This window comes from Gymnoscopelus microlampas (genome assembly GCF_963454915.1).
Source record: "Gymnoscopelus microlampas genome assembly, chromosome: 24".
In the NCBI taxonomy this organism is placed as follows: domain Eukaryota; kingdom Metazoa; phylum Chordata; class Actinopteri; order Myctophiformes; family Myctophidae; genus Gymnoscopelus; species Gymnoscopelus microlampas.
Genome location: NC_139961.1, coordinates 8,971,190 through 8,994,782, shown reverse-complemented (window position 1 = coordinate 8,994,782; position 23,593 = coordinate 8,971,190). Strand labels below are relative to the sequence as shown.

At 42.7% G+C, this 23,593-nt stretch overlaps 1 protein-coding gene across 1 annotated transcript in view; it reads left to right on the top strand.

Annotated features, from left to right (window-relative positions):
* Positions 1-14,750, top strand: part of fam184aa (family with sequence similarity 184 member Aa) — a 133,783-nt gene extending 119,033 nt beyond the window's left edge. The window contains exons 21-24 of the mRNA XM_084050553.1: positions 869-986; positions 3,623-3,688; positions 5,188-5,292; positions 14,026-14,750. Coding sequence (XP_083906679.1) covers positions 869-986; positions 3,623-3,688; positions 5,188-5,292; positions 14,026-14,034 — 298 coding nt within the window. The 3' untranslated portion in view covers positions 14,035-14,750. The remainder of the gene's footprint in view (positions 1-868; positions 987-3,622; positions 3,689-5,187; positions 5,293-14,025) is intronic.
* Positions 14,751-23,593: the final 8,843 nt, after the last annotated feature.

Here is a 23,593-nt window from a genome sequence, read left to right as displayed (position 1 = left end):
GATTAGATGCGGCCTCAGGTCTTAATGGGTTAACCATCCCATTATCTTGTGTCTTCTGCAGACTTGGGGAATGTGGCCTTCCAAAACTATTTATAATGTACATCTACCTTACAATTGGAATCTACAGTCATGCGCCAGAACGGTTGTACGTCTGTAAGTTGCATCAGTGTTGCCAGATTGTGCGCGAGCACCAAGCAACCAGCTTCATGCAAAAGCACCGCGCTGCGTACTGCGCATGCGTGGACGCACTTTCCCCAACCAATTACACGCCACTTCACGCTTACAACTCCTGGACATGGCAACCCCGCCCCCCATCCAAATATTGTCTGTCTGACTCTTTGGGAGGGTTGAACGCAGCGCGCGCCGTCTCGCTGGGCTGAGCGTTCTGCTTCATCAATCTGTGCCGCACATTCTGGTCCTGCAAGAGCCTGTGTGAATAGATAGATAGATGAACGGGTGAAATGTGTCCGTCTCTCACTTTGCTTTCGTTTTCGGTTTGCGTCTCGAAACAAACACTGCTGTTGCTCTCGCTTTTGGTTTGCGTGTCGAAAACGTCTACAGCCTACTACACGAGAGCCTCGCGCCAGCGACTAGACGGAAGGGTCTAGTTTTTTACATTTTTTACTAAGCTGCATGTTATGTCTCTCTATCTCTCTCTCTCTCTCTCTCTCTCTCTCTCTCTCTCTGTCTGTCTCTCTGTCTCTCTTTGTCTCTCTGTGTGTGTGTGTCTCTCTCTCTCTCTCTCTCTCTCTCTCTCTCTCTCTGTCTGTCTCTCTGTCTCTCTTTGTCTCTCTGTGTGTGTGTGTGTCTCTCTCTCTCTCTCTCTCTCTCTCTCTCTGTCTCTCTCTGTGTCTCTCTCTCCGTGCAGGTTGGAGGGGACAGAGGATAAGTTTCGTAACAGGGAGAGCAGACCAGAAGATCTACAGATTATAGCAGAGCTCAAAGACATGGTATCAGAGAGAGAATCCCTGGTCAAAAAACTAGTGGTGAGCACACGCACACGCACACACACACGCACACGCACACGCACACGCACACACACACACACACACACACACACACACACACACACACACACACACACACACACACACACGGAGGGCTGCGGCACATGAAGAGAGGAAGAGAAAGAGAGAGAGAGATCTCTCTCACGATTTAGGACTCCACGTATTCTCTCTAAGGTCGTGCCACGGTGATGAGTTGGGCAGCATCTGTCGTCGTGTCAGACGCCCCCTTTTTTCTCCCCAATTTAGTCGTTGTGCCAATTAATTCCTCCCCACACACATTTATGTGTGTTGTCTCTGCTGTTGTATCCTACTGACTCACCTGCCAGTGCTACGTGCTATGACTATCAATAGTCATATTCTGTTATAAACTTTGTGCGTGAAATGATAAAGAAATATATCATCAGTGGTGGAAAAAGTACTCAAATTCTTTACTTAAGTAAAAGTACCAATACTGCAATATAAAAATATTCTGTTACAAGTAAAAGTCCAGAATTAAACATTTACTTGAGTAAAAGTACAAAAGTATTGGCATCAAAATGTACTTAAAGTACCAAAAGTAAAAGTACTAAATATTTGAAAATAGCCGATCTACAAGCTCACAACGCGTCGCGATGCGACGCGTTGTGAGCTTGTAGATCTGCTATTTTCAAATAGCCTATGTATAAAATAGGGCTAAAGTGGTTAATGTATGCTTCATTATATCATAGTTTATATCTGAAAAGTAACTAGTAACTAAAGTTTTCAAATTATTGTAGTGGAGTAAAAGTACAATATTTGCCTCTGAGATGTAGTGGAGTAGAAGTAAAAGTATTGGAAATTGGAAATACTCAAGTAAAGTACAAATACCTCAAAATGGTACTTAAGTACAGTACTTAAGTAAATGCACTTAGTTACTTTCCACCACTGCGTATAGGCCATTATTTTGAGAAGGCGACGATGGGTGTTCTCATGTTCCAGTGGTGTTAGTTAAACACATTCGGTGCCAGAGTTTCATTAAAAAAGTGTACGTTGAGTGCCAGAGATCTCACCGTTAGTAACGCTACGCTGTTTGCAGCTGGAGACTCCACGACGAGCACCCGCGCATGTAAACAATATATGCGTGCACGACGAATCGACGGATGGTCCTGGCTAACGCCTGGAACAATAACATCTCTCACGCGAGCCGCCATGGCGGAGTGATCGCGGATCGGAAATGACTCCTTTTCCCCCACTGTAAAAAGTTAAGGAAATGTGGAGGTTTTTTTTGCAAGGAGATAGAATGGGAGCGGACGGGAGCCAGGTTGTTTGGCACGGTGATCCATCTGTCCCTTCCTTCTCAGAGGCACTGTGGGTGGTTCCAAAGTTGCACAAAAAAAAACGAAACAAAAACATTGATTTCACGATTAGTCCCGGTTTTGGCACCCAATGTGTTAAACACCATGTTAATTAAACGCCACGTTACATTTGAAAACTAGCTCGCTATGTTGTGAAAGTGCAGAGTGTGCCCTGCACAGCGTCATCCTGTAGTGTCGTCTGCTATGATAAAGAAAACGTCTCACTGCAGGCTGCGTTTGCATTGCGCACGCGAGGACTTTCGGGTTGACCCAGTTTTGAACGCAACAATGTGTCAAATCGACTTTGCGTAGCTCCAAGCGTCCGTCCGTGTTCCCGTACTTCACAACGTCACATGATCGTCTCTGTGGGGTTGAATGCTCTGCTATTATGTCCACAAAACTGTTACTTTTCAGGATTCAAATGTAAAAATGGCAAAAGTAGCAGATCTACAAGCTTCGCGCCGCGTTTCGAGCTTGTAGATCTGCTACTTTTGATGCTTTTGTGTGTGACGCTGTAGTGTGATCAAGTAGGACGCTAATTTGCGGGGGGAAAAAACACACAAAACACAATAAGAGGTTTCTCTCTGCCCGACAGTGACGCTATATGTTCCGGGGCCTCGTCCATTCATTAATCGTACATTAAGGGCCTCTTAGCCGTTGTAAACTCCACAGTACACCACCCCCTCTTTTGGCTTATTGCTGTATCAAATGGGGGTCCGTGGCCTAACGCAGTGGTTCTCAACTCCCAGGGGGGGTCCCCACATGATTTGGGGGCGGTCCCCAGATGACAGTAAATTGACAATGTAAGGACTTTTAAGGCCTATTTGATACCAAAAAGACCATTGCATCAAAAGAAATCAACAACCTATACTATAGAACATTGTCAAACATTGGCCAAATTGTCAAATATTACCTAAGAAATAGCCCTTTTTTTTATAGGCGATCTACAAGCTCGTTGCGAGGCGTTATGAGCTTGTAGATCGGCTATTTTCACAATATTTATCTGTGGAACCGAGTCAAACTAAATGTAATGCCTCAACTCCTACGATTTCAAGTGCTTCAGGGCGGGTGGGTCCCCAGTTCAAATGTGATTATTTTGTGGGGGGTTTGTGGTTGAGAACCTCTGCAGTATACCATGACCTCTTTTGGCTCGTTGCTGTATCCGTGGCTAGCCCCTATAATGCATAACGGGGGGGGGGGGGTGGTCCTTGAATTGAAAATGGTTGAGAATCAAAGATGTGTATGCTGTGTTACACTGCTAACGCAGACGAGCTCCTCTGACTGCAGCGTGTCTGTGTCTAGGACAGACACACAGAGACGAGGAGGGACTGTCCAGCTCCTTCTCCTACTCAGAGCTGGTCAATGAGGGTCAGTTAAGTTACGTGTTATGTCACAGTTGTATATGCCATCAATGCATTACACATTCCAGAGGGTCAGTTAAGTTGAGTGTTTTATATCACAGTTGTATGTGCCATCAACGCATTAAACATTACTGTCACACAACATCTTCTGTAAAACCTCCTTAAAGGGATATTTCACTTTCAAACATGGTTGGGGTCATTTCAACGTCTACTCAGGCTTTTATGTTTCAATTGCTTTTTTTAATTAAAAAAATATATACATGTTAAAATAATAATAATAATAATAATTTTCAAAAAAAGATTTTAAAATAGTTTAAAAAGTTATGTAAAAACACGGCCCCCTCACGCATTAGAAGGGGAATATCAGTCACCAGAACCAAGGACGGGTGTTTTCAATGAATCTATCATGGTTAAAATGAAGTTTGAAGTTACAATGGGTTCGTATAGGAAGGGGTTGTGTCTGATTAAATGAATATATATATATATACAAATATCTAACAACTGAATCAAGTAACTTAAAAACTGTCTGTGGTGAAACGCAAAAGCCCGAGTAGACGTTAAAATGACCAAAACATGTTTGAAAGTGAAACTTTAAGTGTTACAGGTCTTCATCTAGACAACATTAGATTTGGGAATAATGAAGGTTGAAAGGGGAATTAATTAAGCAAAAGAGATTGAGGGATTATTCTGCTGTTAGCGTTATCAATTTTGGGGGGAATTTGATATGTAGTCCGGCTGAACTATTACACTCAAGACATGTTTACTGCTGTACATGATGGGTCTAATACTGTACAACCAGCAGCCCAACCAAATATTTCATCCCCCGTTCTATTGGCGGTCCTGATACAATACCTGAGGCCAGTTGCACCACCTCACACTAAGTTCAAACTTAGCCTAGTTATAGCTTAGGCTAAATGGCTTTTAAAAAGCCATTTAACCCATTTAGCCAGGAAAGTATCTCTGTCATTTTAGATTTATTTGGCTATTCAAAAATAGCAGATCTACAAGCTCATAGCGCGGCACCGAGTGCCGCGCTATGAGCTTGTAGATCTGCTATTTTTTGAAAAATCGTGAAAATGTGTGCAAATCTTTGAACATATATATATAACTCAAATCTTTGCTTCTGGGGGTCCCTGGAACAAAAATATGTTACAAATGTTTTTTTTTTAAATAATAAATATATATTTAAAGTCAAAGATTTGCACACATTTTCACGTTTTTTCTAGAAATAGCCAAATAAATCTGAAAATTACAAATACTTTCCTGGTCTAAATGTTTTCTTAAGCTGTAACTAGGCTAAGTTTGAACTTAGTGTGAGGTGGTGCAACTGACTCCTGGTATTTAAACCGCAAACAGCAGCAGAGAGTAGAATGATTGTGTAAATAATACAAATGACTCGGGCAGAGCCGACTGGGCATGATCTGGGCACCAGAGGGCTTTTTTTCCAACGAGGTCTGTACAGTTGTGATTGGCCCCCACAGCCTTAAAGCGTTCCTTCTCTTCCAGGACGATAAGAAGTTCTACCAGCTGGAGCTGGTGAACAGGGAGACGGGCTTCAACAAGGTGTTCAACTCCAGTGCCAACGTGGGGGTGATCAACCCCCTCATCAAGGTGAGATCGGCACCGAACGACGTCCACGAAGCTCTGGGTATAGCCTAGCTTAGTGCCATTGGTTCAAAGTGGGGGACCCCCAGGGGTCCTTTTGTGGGGGGGGGCGGGGGGGGGGGGGGGGGTTCCAGGGGGTCCCACAGCAAATTGTATTAATCACATCACAATAATTATAACCTCTTTTACCTTTTATACTTTGGGCTGTTGAAAAATAGCAGATCTACAAGCTCATAGCACACTATGAGCTTGTAGATCTGCTTTTTTGGAAAAACAGTTGTGCAAACCTTTTGAATATATATATATATATTTTTTTTTAAGCGAACATTTGTAACTCAAATCTTTGCTTCTGAGGGGGGTCCCTGGAACAAAATGTTTTTTGATGGGGGGTCGGCTGGCCAAATACATATCATTTTGGGGGTCCTTGACATGAAAAAAATTTGAGAACCACTGGCCTATAGTGGCATGCTTTTAAAGGAGTAGTTTACCCCCAAAAATTACTTATTTTCTGTCAATTACACAGCCCATGAAGCCGTGAAATCATGGAGATTTCTTGTGTTTTTGTCGCATTCCTGGGCCAATAATTTGATGACCTGACCGAGTCAGTCAGTATAAGGAGACTCTCCTATTGACCGACAAAAATAAAACAAATCTCCATGAATTCAAGGCTTCACGGGGTGTGTGTAATTGATAGAAAATAAGTCATTTTTGGGGTGAACTACTCCTTTAACACCCGTGCTCTGGTTGTTCCCTGCATATCGTTGCTGTCGGGGCAGAAACCTCCTTATGTCCATATTCTAACTTTTTGTGTTTTTTCCTAAATTAACGCCCTGCGCATTAAAAGCAGCAGATCTACAAGCTCGAAACGCGTCGCTTCGCGACGCGTTTCGAGCTTGTAGATCTGCTACTTTTGATGCTTTTGAATTTGAATCGTGAAAAAGTAACAGTTTTGGACACCCGACAGAGACGATATATACGGTATATGTATGCGTATGGGGTGCATTTCGCCTTTCCGACATGTCGCCTTTCCGACGTTAACGTTACGAACCCTATACCTAACCCTAACCCTAACCCTAACCGCACGCGGAAGCCACTAGTCGGAGTGGCGAGATGTCGGAATGGAGAGCACCCCCCATGCGTATGATCCCTGACACGTTATCCTCAGAACCCCCAGACGTCTGCCATGCATGCCACTTTAATTTGATTATTTTGTATTTTATTCATAAAATGATTATTATTGATCGTTGTGCCCGTTTAACCACTCTTCATGCCGGTGTACAGTAAGTGTCATCATTGTAAAAACAAAAACAAAACGACCTTTTCAAAATCCTTCCAAAAATTGCACCCAAAAAGAAAATGCAGATCTACAAGCTCAGAACACATCACATTGTGTCACATTGAGAGCTTGTAGATCGGCTGTTTTTCCAGATTTTTATTAAATATCTATATTTTGCAGTAGAGGGGTTCTCAGCCAGAGGCTACGGCTATTATTTGGTGGTCCTTGGCACGGAGACGTTTCTGGACCCTTGACCTGAGTTGCAGAATATCGTGTTCTTTGATGTATTATAATGTGTCCTTACATCATAGTCAAGTCGAACGTTTTGGTCCCAGCATTAAAAGAGTGTAAGATAGTGGACCACTGGTGCAACGCAGCACTGCTAGTGGTTTATGATACACGTATGACTACGGTATGTGTGAATGATCACCTTGGGCGCCGTGTCCACAGAGAACGCCTTTTGAGCTGAGGAGCGCTTTGAATAGCATGTCCATAGCGCTCTCACACAGCTTTGATTATCATGTCCATAGCGCTCGCACACAGCTTTTTAATATCAAGTCCATAGCGCTCGCACACAGCTTTGAATATCACGTCCATAGCGCTCACACACGGCTTTGAATATCACGTCCATAGCCCTCACACACAACTTTTTAATATCATGTCCATAGCGCTCGCACACAGCTTTGAATATCACGTCCATAGCCCTCACACACAGCTTTGAATATCACGTCCATAGCCCTCACACACAGCTTTGAATATCACGTCCATAGCCCTCACACACAGCTTTGAATATCACGTCCATAGCCCTCGCACACAGCTTTTTTACCTGGAACGCATCTGTGTCACTTTAGATTTCTTTGGCTATTCAAAAATAGCAGATCTACAAGCTCATAGCGCGGCACCGAGTGCCGCGCTATGAGCTTGCAGGTCTGCTATTTTTGAAAAATCTTGAAAATAAAATTTGAATGTATATATTTTTTTCAAAAAACTGTTTTCACGATTTGGAAAACATTTTCAGAATCGGCCTCAGGCCTTAACTCATTGAGTGCCACAATCCGTCAAATCCGTCACGTGGCCTGACGCCCAGAGCGCCACAATCCGTCATAAAGAAAAAAAAAATCAAAATAAAAGTTTTTTTTTGTTTTTTGTTTTTTGGGAAAAGCATGTTCAGAACCCAAGATATGATGATTTGAAGATTTGCTGCTCCATCCACTCCTTGTTTAACCTATAACTTAAAAAGGCTGTATCTCGCTTCCTAAGTACTTTTTTTTTACAATGAATTTTGGCTGTGGCACTCAGAGCCAAAATTCCATAAATAAGCTTGGCACTGAATGAGTTAATGGGTTAAAATGTAGGAGGGGATGATGAAACATAAATACCCACCCACCTACCTGTTTGTGTGTGTCCGTCCACCTACCTGTGTGTGTGTGTGTGTGTGTGTGTGTGTGTGTGTGTGTGTCCGTCCGCAGTTAAAAACAGGCAGCCAGTCAGGTCATCGCTTCAGCAGCTTCCCTAGCCAGTCGGCCGTCCGATTCGTGGCGAGCCGAGAGGGAGGAGAAGAGGAGGAGAGAGAGGAGGTAGGATCAGGAAGCCCCCTGCCTCGCGCAAGCAAGGCCTCACCCCTGTCCAGCCCTCCACCTCCTCCTCCTCCTCCTTCTCCTCCTCAACATCCTCCCACCTGCTCTTCTCCTCCTTCTCCTCCTCCTCCTCCTCCTCATGCCTCTCCTCTCCATCCCCCGGCAAGTCCCATTACGCCTCCTCATCCTCAGAAACGACAGGCGCTGCGTCACAGCCCAAGGCGTGTCGGGAGGTGAGACTTGATCTGCCTTACTGCTGCCTGGGCTGTCCTCCTACACACACCACCACCACCCTCCCTCCCCCCTCCCTCCCCCCTCCCCCGGTCACTCCACTGGCTTTGTGCACGCCGGCTGCCGTTCATAGTTCATAATAATGCTACGAATGAGAAGAGGCTTTTGCATCTGAATGGGCTTTGCAAATTACACCATGATGAGTCATCACAGTGTAATTTGCAATGATGAGTCATCACAGTGTAATTTGCAATGTTAAACCCACAATCAATCCTCCAGTTCAAGGCAACACAGAAAGGGGGGAACTTTTTTCTTATTTCCACACAACTCCTTTATGCTATATTAATGACATAGTTAAATATTGAAAAGGGGTGGATTTCCCCTTTAAAGAGAGACGTGACACAGGTTCCCTTTTAAGCCGCTGCCGGCCGGCAACGCTTCTACAAGTGACTGAGTGCGTTTGTCCGTCCGTATGAGCACGGCATAAACGGCTGATTGCAACACAAAGCTGCAGCACATGACACTAATTAAACACAAACAGACATGTGTGACATACACACACACAAAATAAAGAATAAATAAAGACATGTACACACACACACACACACACACACAGGCCGACACTGCACATGTGCATGCACGCTTGCTCGCTCGCACGCACGCACACGCACACGCACACGCACACACACACACACACACACACACACACACACACACACACACACACACACACACACACACACACACACACACACACACCAGAGTCTGGCAACGGGCCGGGTACCCGATGGAGAAGGGTACTTGAAATCGGTAAAGGGGGAAATCGGGAAGTTGCGTCATGATCCAAGTAGTCTAGGGGAAAAAAAGAGTTTTGATGCTATGACCTACGGTTCAAGAGTTGTTGGCCAAAAAGTGAATTGGCCTGTTTATTTATGAAATAGATTTTTTTTAAATGGATAATTGTGTGGATAATTTTCAAAATAAAGTTTGGATCCCACGGCTAGAATCCATCAGTAGGTCCTAAAGAAGCTAAAGATGCAAAATGTGGCGCTTCGTATTGTTAAAAAAAAAAGTAGGGTTAAGGTACTGGACTATATTTCGCTCCAGGACGATCGACACAGAGTGTTGCAAAAAAGACGGAGGAGTGTCTCTGCTTTCATCAGGGAAAAAAAAGCCTGTCACCACGAGCCTTATTGGCTGTTGAATATAGCTTGTTCTCGCCAAAAACGCTCTGTGTGTGTGTGAGAGCGTGAGCGACTGACTGACAGTGTGACTGAGTTATTGTTGTCCTAGTCTAGTCTTCTTTGTCTGGCCCGTTGATTTTTCTCTTGTCTCTTTTCTCTTTCTGCAGACTGCGCCCCGGGCCAGTGTATTAACTGGATGAGGGGCGCACTACAAATCCTGAACCTACCTACCTAATGCAAAGACATTACGGTGGTCCTTAGTACTGTTCTAGCACCCTTATAGTTGAGTTTAGATGTCAAAAGATGCATTGGTGGCAGGATATCTCCATCCGTCTGGCAACGCAAGACTAACTCCTCGTAATCACATAGGTCTACAAATAAAAGCACAAGTAGATGGAATGACAGCTAGTGTGCTACCTGGGCTGACTTTCATCGTTTACTGAGAATGAACGCTCTGTCACATGGTGTGTGTTTACATCGTCTGAATTGAGAGTGAAAGTGTCAAAACAGAATGACTCCTTCTCCTCCGTCCCTTTCAGTGCAGACTTTTGAAATGACTTGTATCTACACCTTGTATTGACCTGTAACTCGTTACCGTGTTTGTAACGTGTACAGGCATCAGGCACATCCTACAGTAAGGTGTCTTTTGGCGTGTGACGGTCGTAGGCCTGTCAAAAAAAAAACGATTCATGAATAAATCGCGACTCTTAACGCCGCGAATTTTAAAATCGTTTCAAAATGTTCAAAATCGATTTTTTTTATTTTATTTTTTTATAAGGTAGTACCTTTTTCACTGGCACTTTGTCTGAAATCAATGTCAGAAAGACGGACTGACATGATCTGGCTGCATTGAAGTGTATGATTCAACTTTTCATGGTTTATATTGTTCAGAATTGTTTTAAAATGTTCTAGTATAATTAAAGCAAAGTGATTTGGGGTAGAACATCGCAATAAATCGCAGAATCGAATCGAATATCAATTAATCGCAGAATTGCAATCTTAATCGAATCGGCACCCTAGGAATCGATTTTGAATCGAAACGTGAGGTAAGTGAATCGTGACACCCCTAGACGGTCCTAACTTACTTATACTTACTCCTCTTTGTCCCTGATGGAACGTTGCATTGGGTCGCCATGGCAGCATGTTATCCTCATGACAGCTTCATCTGTTCCAGCGCTTGTGTCACAGACAGTTCTGCGCCAAGTTGTTTTGGGCCTCCCAGGCTTCCTTTTGCCTGGTGGTGTCCATCCTATCCCATCAACACATTCCCCGCCAAGGCCTTTCAAATCCAAGCGTTGACGTAGATCTACGTCAATTCAAAGAAAATTACGTAGATCGACTCTGAAAGAGGGAATGGACGGATGTGACGGCATCCCAAAAAAACGCCACTTCCGTCTATTCCTATTTTAGGATTTGTAGAAAAACACATCTAGCTCTGATTCATTTTTTTTTTTTGGTGAAAACAAGCCATTTTCAACAGGCGATAGACACAAAATGGCCGATCGCGGTAAAAATGTTTTTCCTGCGGTGGATAGACGAGACCCTCCCCCACCCCCCGGACACTTTTTGTTCACATTCGTGTGCACGTCGTGGCTTCTGCGGCTCTCCAAAGACCGTCCAAACAAGGTAAAAAACGCTGGCACCAGCGGATGCATATTACCTGGCAGTGAATGTGTTAAGACCCATGAGGCCGATTCTACAAATATATATATAAATATTTTTTTTAAAAGATTTGTTTTTGGGGCTTTTATACCTTTATTGATAGGACAGTAGACTGACAGGAAATGGGGAGAGAGATGGGGAGTGACACGCAGCAAAGGCCATCGGGATCGGGACTCTAACCCGCGACACGCTGTCAGGCTGGCATTGCAGCCTATAGGGTGCCTGGACCGCCACACTGCGACCCAGGCCTACACATGCTTTCTAAAGCAGTTCTCAGCAGTTCTCAAACTTGATGCACAAGCTCGCAGTCACGAAGTTGCGAGCTTGTAGATCTGCTATTTTTGAATAGCCGATTAACGCTCAAATCTAAAATGAAATCCCTGTCTGAATGTGTTATGATGAACATGTAAGAAGCCGTATTTGCACTCTTATCTCAGAAACTCTCAAACAAGCTGATGATCATGTGGCCAGACCTCTAAAGCCTCTTATTGGTGCAACTTTATTTTTGCTTTATTTTATTGTATTGTTGCTTTTAAGAGCTGCAGCCAAAGCTTAGTTACGAGCTTAACATTAACAGTATCAGTTGTGTCTGTGATAATAGACACAAAGACAATCCTGTGTGTGTCAGTAAATAGCCTTTACTTGAGCCACTTAACCCCAAACATCTTCTAAATCATTTAGAAAATAGCCTATCTTATCTACAAGCTCAAACTTGTTAGCTGATGTCAATTGAGCGAGATCCTTCTTGGATATTTTTTTTGTTTTTGTCGCATTCCTAAGCCAATAATTTGATGAACGGCAGCGGTTCCGGTAGGAGACACAACGAGTCTCCCTTGTGTCTCCTACCAAAACCGCTGCCTACCGGTCCGCTGGTCATCAAATTATTGGCTTAGGAATGAGACGAATTCAAGTCTCCATGGGGTTTTTTTTATTGGGTGAACTATCCCTTTTAAGACAGGCAGGAAATAGTGGAAATGGCTTTGTGTGGCACAGGTAGGACATAAGATGTCATAAGTTTGTTTCTGTGCTCGTGACTGGTTCAGCCGTGTGTGTGTGTGTGTGTGTGTGTGTGTGTGTGTGTGTGTGTGTGTGTGTGTGTGTGTGCGTGTGCGTGGAGATGTCATATTTTGTGTGCATTTACAAATGTTGGCCTAAGGGTGGTGCTAGGTCATTTTTAGGTCACCAAAATCAGTAGGGGCCATTGCTTGGGGGCTCCATGAAGGTGCACATCCCTCACTTCCCTTCTCACTCTTCTTTCAACATCATCCCTCCTTCTCTCAACCCTCCATCATCCTTTCATTACCGTCTTTCTCCTCCTTGTTTCCCCAGCTCTTTCCTGACACCTGAGCTGCAGGTCCGCTCTCAGGGTTACATTAGTGCTCAGTATTTTACTGTGTACAGTACAGTACAGTACAGTACAGTACAGTGCAGTGCAGTGCAGTGCAGTGCAGTGCAGTGCAGTACAGTACAGTGCAGTGCAGTGCAGTGCAGTGCAGTGCAGTGCAGTGCAGTGCAGTACAGTACAGTACAGTACAGTACAGTACAGTACAGTACAGTACAGTACAGTGCAGTGCAGTGCAGTGCAGTGCAGTGCAGTGCAGTGCAGTACAGTACAGTGCAGTGCAGTGCAGTACAGTGCAGGGCGTCTGCCAGTGGTGTAAAGTAACTAAGTACATTTACGTTTACTTAAGAACAACTTTTAGCTACTTTTACTTTACTGGAGTTTTCCCAATTGTCTATACTTTTACTTCTACTCCACTACATCTCAGAGGGCAAATGTTGTACTTTCACTCCACCAGAATTATTTGAAAACCTTAGTTACTAGTTACTTTGCAGATATAGGTTATTACATTATAAAACATTCATTAACCACTTTAGCCCTATTTTATACCTAGGCTATTTGAAAATAGCCGATCTACAAGCTCACAACGCGTCGCATCGCGACGCGTTGTGAGCTTGTAGATCGGCTATTTTCAAACAGTACTTCTACTTTTGGTACTTTAAGTCAATTTTGAATTCCGGACTTCTATTTGTACCAGAGTATTTCTACATTGCAGTGTTGATGCTTTTTCCACCACTTCACTCCACACTGTCCGCTAATCAGATGAAGTGACAGAAAAGCTGAAAAATATGCTGTAGATTTCATACCGTTTTATTGCCAAAAAGCCCTCCAACCACGGCACTTATGTATTTATCCACTATTGAGTTGGAAAGATGAGAAAGAGGGACACACAGTGTAAGAGAGACAGTGTGGATATTTATGTATATTTGTTTTTTTTTCCCATAATGGTTACATTTTTACACGTTTAGAGAAATGTCCTTTTGTTAAAAAAAAATGTTTTGTAGTTATTAAAACTACATATTTTTATTTTTTTGTAGTTATTAAAACTACATATTTTTATTTTTTTGTAGTTATTAAAACTACATATTTTTATTTTTTTGTAGTTATTAAAACTACATATTTTTATTTTTTTGTAGTTATTAAAACTGCATATTTTTGGTGTTTTAACTTTGAACAATACCCAACTTCTAGGGTGGTGGTTCTCAAGATGGGGTCCGCGGACCCGCAGGGGTCCTTGAGGGGGTTCAACTCTCCACTGAACGTGGAGTGGTGGTGTTGTGAATGGTTATGGTGCACCAGCTTAATACGTTGGTGTGGAAACTATAACTTTAATTCCACATAAAGATTCTGTTCATTGGGTACGGGGCCGTTCCGGTTGGAACACCGGTTGGGTTGGGTATTTTCACACCCCTGCTTTATAGGTGAAAATGTTAACACGTTTGTCCTTTGTCTTTGTCCCTCATTCAGCCGTCCTGAGCACAGCCCCTACACTGGACCGCCACCGCTGCACGGAAACGTAGGACAGCGAAGAAAGACAAGCAGGGGAAGGAAGAGAAGAGGATCCATACGCACAGTCCTTCTCTTTCTGACAGGCAAAAAAACAACAAAACATAACATAACATAATTGCTATATGGTCAAAAGCCCAAATGTTGGGACGGGGAGCTAGACACACTTAGAGGGCTCGGTCATAAATAAGTGCTAGGCGTTTCAAAATGTACAAAGCATTTGTACAGGGCAGACCTACCGCAGACTTGCCAAGGAAACCAAGCCAACTTTGAGGGGGTTTTTTTGTGTCGTTTTTTTTTGTTTTCCAAACTCCACGACACACAGTGCTAGCACACAGCGACAGGCAGATATGATGACACTGATTCTAGCTCGCCGTCCCAATGCTTCTGACCGTGTACAGTACATAATGTTTGAAGCAAAAATTAAAAAAAAACTATTTTCAAATCTCTGCCGTACACCCTGGGGAGCTCCCGGTTTAGCCCTCCAGATGTCTGAACGTTCTCGGAGCGCGCGCGGGGGGGGGGCGGACAAAACAAAACATCACACAAGCCAAATAAAGCGAGAGGATCCTGAATCGAGCCCTCCCCATGTTTTTATTTTAGTAGATTTATAAGACGTAACAGACAATTCTTTGGCTACTTTCACTCTGTTTATGTTGCCAATGGACCAGACAAGAGTTCTCGCACAGAAAATATATCACACAATTCTCGGCTCCCAGGAACTTTTATTCCTGAGTTACTGGTAAGGCGGCGCTGTGCTTAAAAGAAACACTACACAGTATCCCTGTATAATTTCTCTGTACCATTGATAGACTGCAGGCTTTTTGTGAAATGTCTTATTTCATCAGACATTTCATTGACAGAACTCTTCACATTCTGTACATATGACTCTGCCAGGTCCGACCTAGAGCATGCTGGGGAAAAAGAAACCCGCACACAAACAAACGCATCATCCATACTGCACTTTGTTTTGGCGTTGCATCTCGTTTATAACTTTTTTTTTTTGTTTGGTTCTTGGCATTTTCTGCTTTATTCGGATAGGAGAGTGTAGGGAGACAGCCAATCCGAGGGCAGAGAGACTCGTTGAGGTGTGACGTCGGGAGTCGGATTCGTAACCCCCTGGTCCTCACAAAGGAACAGTCCGGTCAGTGCAATACCTGTTTGAGCCACCAGGCGCCATGCACCCTCGTTTGTTACTTTGACTCGACTTGAAAGTTTGCGTGATTCCGTGCGCCGATGTTTGGTTTCACGAGGCAGTCCCGACACCCCCCACCAGGAGGGGCGGTGAAAAGGAGTTGACACAATTGTACAGTTGTCACACACACAAAAAAATGCATGGTTGTCAGTCTGAAAACAAGGCTATGTGTTTGTTACATTTTTGCTGAAACGTGAGATGAGGAGGAAAATGTTGCTTCCTCCTACAGACCTAGTGGTTCTCAACCTGTGGCTCGGGTCCCCACATGATTTTTTGGGGAGAGGGGGGTCCCCAGATGACAGAGAAGTGACAATTTAAGCCTTTTTAATACCTACAAAAAAAATAAAGAAAAGAAAAAATACCATTACTACGTCAAAAGTAATCAACAAACTATACTATAAAAACTGGTCAAACATTGGCCAAATTTTTCAAAAATATTGGGTTGGGGGTCCCCAGTTCAAATATGATTATTTTTTGGGGGGGGGTCACGGTTTGGAAAGGTTGAGAACCACTGCTATAGACCAACAGTTAAACACAGGACTGAAACCAACGACACTGTCGTTTGGTTCACCTGACTTATGTCTTCCATGATAGAATCAACACAGGCTCCGCCCCTCACGATGGTTACAGGAAGTGAGTTGGTCTTTTTTTCCACACTGTCAACATTTCATTAAAATGACTCCACTTCCTGGAACTATATAGCGTGGGGTGCAGGGACCTCGTTCAGCTTGTTACGTTTCTCTGCCAGGAGGTACTTGAGAGCAGAGCATTGTCAAGTTGGCACTTTTAGGTGAATGAAAAACATGGCATTTTGTCATTGCTTACGTTCCTCTTCAAAGCAGTGGACACTCCTCGTGTCCGAACCAATACAACGCATTCTCACTCCCAAGACATCAAACGGGTCAACGTTTGACTGGAAGGGGGGGGGGGGGGGTAAATATGGCACTTGTTGACTAGGGGGGATATGAGTTACGAACGCCGCCGAGTCGGCTCAAGCGGACTTTCGCAGCGCTAGGCACGGCAACTCGCTCGCCTGACGGCTCGCTCGGCGCTGTCTCTCGTGCCTCAAGTCCGTTTTAGACGGCGCACCCCGGGCGTTTTAACCGTTTTTTTTGCCGGAGAGCGGTACCCCCCTTCACAGTCACCATTTGACGTTTGGTCACATTTGTCCCAGGAAGTCAAAATCATGCATTTCGGGGAGTGAGAGTGTGTTGACCAATAAGCTAGCCTTCCAGCAAGTGCTAGCTTATAGCATCGGATTACATCCAGCTGTCCGTTGCTTTCAGCGAGGACCGCTAACAAACGCTAACGATGATGGTTTTGCAGTTGATGCAGAAATGATGTGTCGTGAGTGACAAGCTTTTGGCAAACAGTACCAGACTGAAATCAAAGCTATAGAGCGTCGCAGTTCCCGCCCACTTCCAGTTGCCGGAAGTAAATACTCAATGCATTTTTCCCATTGACTTTTCCGAAAATATTTATATAAATGAATTTAAGCCTAGAATCAAGCTATCCAGGATCCTGGTGAATCATGACCATAAAACGTTTGATTCTGTGAAAAGACTTTTTTGAAAACGGCAAAACAAAGGGTATTTATTAAACATAGTATATCATATCATTAAATATAAAATTAAAAAAATCACAGAAAAAAAAGGTTGTATGGTCATGATTCACCAGAATCCTGGATGGCTTGATTCTAGGCTTAAATTCATTGATATAAATATTTTTGGAAAAGTCAATGGGAAAAATGCATTGAGTATTTACTTCCGGCACCCGGATTCTGCGCAACTGCGATGCTCTATAGGCTATCCCCCGCTGTAACAAAACTGTCCACACAGCGAAATCCCCAGTGTTCATTCAGCGCTGCAATCCACGCTCGCTCCTTCGTGTCCTATACCGCGGGATTTGAACCCGCGGGTCTCCCGCTATTCCAGGGTGGAATCCCTTGCTTGACCACAGGGGATATAGGGCTCATTAGTTTCAGGCAGCACTACTTGTCAACCAGTAGGCGTCCTCCCCTCGCCACCAGGATCAAAATGTGTCAACGGAAGAGTACGGAGGCCACCTTCAACCACTGCACATGTGCTAGTTGTATCAACGTATTCGACAATACAGATGGATTAAAATGACGTTTTATTAATTCAAATCAGTTCCGGATTGCAGCTGTAACTCTGAGAGCGTGCAGATGGAACCAAATGGACCCTTACGGGTCCATTTGGTTCCATCTGTACGCTCTCAGAGTTATAAAAATGGATGAATTACCACTGAGAATTTTAGAGTGTATAATATCAGCTCTGAACCACTCCGATCCGTGGTTCCCTTCCCTTCTATGTGCACTGTGAACTAAGTTTGCTTATGTCTTTTGTTAACCGAATGAGAACAGTAAACTGTGTATATATAACGAAACGACAGAGTATTATGCAAGCCGTGCATCACCGGAAAGGTGCAACTGTCTTTTGTCTGTTGAGTCTGTTTTTTGTTTTGTTTTTTTGTTTTTTTTGTCAGTTGTGGCACAAGTATAATACCCTGGTCCAATCACGTTCAGCTATACATTACCCATTTTAATGACTTTATCTATCGGATACAGTTTTGCTTTTGGGGGGGACAAACTCCTCTCCTTTGGTTTGCTTTTGTACTTAAGTTTATGCAGCTTAAAAGGGATAGTTCACCCCCAAAATGACTTTTTTTTTACCCATGGAGACTTGAATTCATGGATATTTTTATGTTTTTTGTCGCATTCCTAAGCCAATAATTTGATGGGATGCGACAAAAACGTTGCATTCCAACAGGGGTGAACTATCCCTTTAAAGAGTGTAAAATGATATGTTTTTTGTGAAAAACGTAAAGCTTTATATTGCTATTGAGTGTTAGTTTAGTAACCATGGTCTCCCCCTCTCTCCAGCTCTTTAGTAAACATGAAGACGCGTTTTTTCTTCTTTTCATTTAAGGTCGGGAGCTGTTGAGACGATGAGGCGCCTGTTACTGAACAAACACTATAGATCAGGGGTCTTCAACGTTTTAGAGGCTGCTATTTTTCGCCCTCCTGTAGTAACTCCGAGGAGCCCCTAGGGGTCCCGGAACCCCTGTTGAAGACCCCTGCTCTATATTGCTGTTGGAGTAATACGAGTAATACAGAGCTATCTTAACAATTATTTCAACGAGAAATATCACTTGCTGCACCTTTTTTTTTTTGTTAAAGAGGAACCACAACAAAATGAAACACGTGACTGTTTCTGACTGGGAGGTTCCCCGAGATGTTGCTGCCAGCTTATCAGGGCTTTGAAATAAAACAGGAGGCAAAAAAAAAAAAGAACTGTACACATTTGAGCTCACGAGCAAATCCGTTAATTTATCTATTTATATCACTGTTTTAAGTTTATCGTTTGCTGCCAATAGTCCGTTTGGTCTGTTCACAAATCGTGTTTTAATGGAGAATACTGGTTAATTAAAAAGAATATCCTGCATTTGAGTTATCCACAGTGTACCGCAGTACACGAGGATCTCTCCCCCACTGTCAGAAAGCTGTCCTACAGTATATGCTGTTATGGTGCGTTCACACGGGCGTATTAAAAGATACAATGATACAAAAATACACAGCATCTTTGTCGCGGTGTCGCTTTGTATCCGTGTTGCTCAACGCGGTCGTTGACGTCTTCAAACGTGCGGACATAGGAGCTACAGTCGTAGCTTTGTATCTGGAAGTTGAGCCCTGCTCGAACTTGAACTTGTAGCTTTGTATCTTTGTCGCTATAGAGCTACAGCTACAAAGCGTCCAACCCACCATGGAAAATGAATGGTAGCAGCGTGTATCTTTTTATCTGCCCGTGTGTGAACGCACCATTACGCCCGATTTATACTTCTTTGTACTGCCGCGTCGCTCTACGAAAAGAGCGGGAAATGCAAGCTCACAACGCGTCGCGGGTGCGGTGCTTTGTGAGCTTAATACATACGCTGTTTTCAAATGTATTTATTTATTCATTCATGTATTTATACTTTGTTGTGCGACCAAGTATAAGTCAGGCTTTGTCTGTCCACAGAAAGCGTGTTTTTTTTTCTTTTTTTGCTGCCCCGGCGTCCTTTTGATATTTTTGAAAAGTAAGTTTTGGACATAATGAGGTTCCCCCCCCCCCCCCGACAGAGACGATAACTGGAGTGATATTGTTTCCCTTTAAAAGGTCCGTATTAATGCGAGCGACCGGCAGCAGCAGAAGACGCTCGCCGCGTGGAAACCTCGTAACCTTCGATTTGTTTCCGATTCCACCATACATGAAACTCCATTGCAGTGGTGGAAAGTAACTAAGTACATTTACTTAAGTACAATCTTGAGGTACGACTATATTGTACTTTCACTCCACTACAATTATTTGAAAGCTTTAGTTACTAGTTACTTTGAATATATAAATTATTCTATTACAAAACATACATTAACCACTTTAGCCCTATTTTATACCAAGGTTATTGAGAATAGCCGATCTACAAGCTCACAACGTGTCGCATCGCGACGCGTTGTGAGCTTGTAGATCTGCTATTTTCAAACATTTTTGTACTTTTACTTTTGGTACTTTAAGTACATTTTGATGCCAATACTTTCGTACTTTTACTCAAGTAAATTTTTAATTCCGGACCTTTACTTGTAACAGAGTGCTTCTACATTGCAGAATTGATACTTTTACTTAAGTAAAACATTTGAGTGCTTTTTCCACCACTGCTCCATTGCGTGCGTGCGTGCGTGCGTGCGTGCGTGTGTGTGTGTGTGTGTGTGTGCATCAGCTGCAAAAATCTGCCATCTTTTCCAATTCCTGATGAATTCCGACATGACGGTGCATGTTTTGGGCCCGGCTCAAAAGGTCCACAGCACTGAACCCACACTGCAGCCAACTCACCTTCTGTTCAGCTCAATTCAGAACACAAACAGGAAGCCATCGTCCGTAACAGTATGTCCAATGTCTCTTTCATGTTACATTACATTGTGACTACAGAATGGGGCATCTGCGATAAAAAAAAACATTGTTATGTCTAATTCAAAACATGAAGGGGAGGGAAAAAACTAAGCAATTGAGTTGACTGGGGGAGGAAACAAAAATAGACCTTTTTCACAGCCTCCATATTGACATAAATAATAGAGCACCAACGTACAGTATGACATTTCTGCCCCACCAGATGACAGTGAAGTGACAATCTAAGGACTTTTAAAGGGACTATAACGTTGCCTTTTTTCACTGACGAAAACTAAAAAACTAAGCTATGATGACTAAAACTAAGACTAGATATATTGACAATTTCGTCAACAATTAAAAGCTAGACTAAAATGTTAGTGAGGGACTAGTGGAGAAGAGATCCAGTAGAACTAAAAGACAAGTCATTGTATATGTCTGGTTGTGCTCAGGTGTTGCGCTCTGAAAATTAGCAGATCGGCTATTTTCAGCATGCAACCAAGTGTAAAATCAGCCATTACGACGCCATCAAGACACCGCCAAATTTGTGTATTTTTATGAAACAAAAACTTTGCAGATAGAAATAGGATAATTCAAGCTTTCCGTACAGCCGCCATGTTGGCGCGTTTAACGTCGTTTAATACAATCAGATAGGACTTTTCTGTTTGGATGTATGGGGCTGTCAAGGCCAGAAAGTCGTTTTTTTTTGCCACTCAGTAGGCGTTTCCCGCATAATTTCCGGGTACGATGATTTCACGCGCGTGGCCTCTTATAGACGTTGTATTCATTCAAATAAGTTCCGGATTGCAGCTGTAACTCTGAGAGCGTCATGAATATTTGTCCACACATGGATTCAGAACCAGCCATAGTTTGTTTTCATTTCATTGTTCTGGTATAGAAGGAATGGGCGTTGAATTACACCTTGAGTGTTACTTTAACACTGATAAAGTCTAGATGTAACCAAACGGGTCCATTTGATGAACTAACACAGAGGGTTTTTTTCCCACTGCGTACGAACTGGCTTGTGTTGACGTCTTGTGTGGAGTCTGAAGGTGAATTGACGGCAACCACGCGTGACTTCTCAACCGAAGATGTCTTGTCTTTGAGATAAATGTACACCACATGATGAATAATAATTATAATAACAATAACTATAGTATTTATATTTATATATCGTACTTCTGTTGTATGTTATGAAACGATTAAAAAAACATGATTGTGACATTTACTGGGGTGGTGATTCTGTGCGTGTGCGTGCGAGCGAGCGAGCGTGACTGTCATATTTACAAAATTTACAAAATGTATAGATACAATAAATCAAGATTTATTTGTATAAAAGCTAGAAATACTGTAGGAAAGAAGGCAATTGCACTCTTTTTTGTTTAGTTTTGTTATAAGAATGACCTTCTTTCATTTAGTTGTAACCAAATCCAACAAGTTCATAGCGGTGTACTGTAGTTCATGATTTGAAGTTTCATGGCCTGGAGTACAGCTTGCCTAGGCTGGCAGTGGCTCTCAAACTTTTTCGTGTCAAGGACCCCCCAAAATTGATATGCATTTGGCTGCGGACCCCCCACCTGAAAATATGTTGTGCCAGGGACCCTCCAGAAGCAAAAGATTTGAGTTCAAAATGTTCACCTTTAAAAAAGAAAAAAGATGTGAAGATTTGCACTCATTTTAGAGATTCTTCAAAAATAGCAGATCTACAAGCTCATATATCTATGAGCTTGTACAGTATATCTGCTATTTTTGAATAGCCAAAGTATAAAATATGGATACAGTGGTTAAAATGATTGTGACGCTTTTGCAGGGGACCCCCTGATAACCCCCCAAGGACCCCTGGGGGTCCCCTGACCCCACTTTGAGAACCATAGGCCTATAGGTTCAACCAAAAACAGCGACTCACGATCATTTGAGTCACAGCATCGGATAATTGGCAACAAAACTATATACTGTATACCTCTCAGATTCTATAGAAATAAAATTGGTCATTGTTTTATGTTAAATTACATTGCGATCACAAAATGGGGAATCTGCAATAAAAAATTGATTATTATTAAAAACATGAAGGAAAAAACTAAGCAATTTAGTTGACAGTTAAATTACTTTAATCATTTTTACACAGAGTGGAGCAAGGACTTCACTGCACACACACACACACACACACACACACACTTGTGTGCACACGATAAAAAGCACTATTTGTATTTCTGTCTAAACAGTGCATAGACCATATATATTAGTATAACCATATAGCCCAGAATCATCATATAGTGTCTGTTTGGTCAACACAGTGTTCATTTTCAAAACAAAATTCAAACATTACATGATGTAACACATATGTTAATATAGCTTTTGAGAATGTGTCTATAGCTGTGTGATGCATGTCTCATCATTTCCCAACAGATGTGGACTCATGTTCACACTATATTCCACAGTGGGGAGAGAGACATTTTGTCCAAGTTTTACATCTCAGCCAGGTACAGTAATGCAGCAACATGGCATCTATTGTATAGCAGGGGTATAGGCAACATTGGGCATGGGGGCCAACATTGGCACTGGGGAGGGTGGTCAGTGGAACACTGCCGTAAGTGTGTGAGAGACACAATTCAATGTTAAAAAAAGATTTAGTCAGTTAAATTGATTCCCCTCACATCTGAATGCAAATGACATAATTCTACATTCTTTCAAACTCCTAACAGGAACACAAATCGTCTGACTGGGGAGGGAGTCTGGTAGATAGGTGAGGTCCAATATGATCATAACATCCTGAGGTGAAAGAAAATTAGCAGGTTGTTATGTATATGTCTATGGACATTGGACAATCACAGTCTGGTGGAAATGTTTATAAAAACATGGCCCTTGATGTCGAGAAGGTTGCCGACCCCTGACCTCTAGCATACAATCTATCCAAATGTCTCTGGAGAGAGTGGAGACAGGTCTCATCAGGAGACAGGTTTTTTTCAATTACGTTTTTTTCTTTTTTTTTCTTAAAAAAAATAATATTAAAAAATGTAACGTAATTGAAAAAAAGACACAGCCCCTCGCGTATTAGAAGGCCAATATCAGTCTAGTCACCAGAACCATGCACATGTGTTTTCAATTAATCTATCATGGTTAAAATTGAGTTTGAAGTTACAATGGGTTTGTATGAGAAGGTCCTGTCTGATAAAATGAATATCAAATATCTAAATACTGAATCAAGCAACTCTTCTTTCTCTCAAAAGCCAGAGAAGACATTTAAAAATGACCCCAAACATGTTTGAAAGTGAAATATATCCCTTTAACTCTTCTAAATGTGGGTTTCAGATATTTCATCTCTTTGACGTTCACCAGATGTCTCCAGACACTTAACAACCACTTAAACCCATTGACCTCTATAAGGTACGCTGGTGTTTCC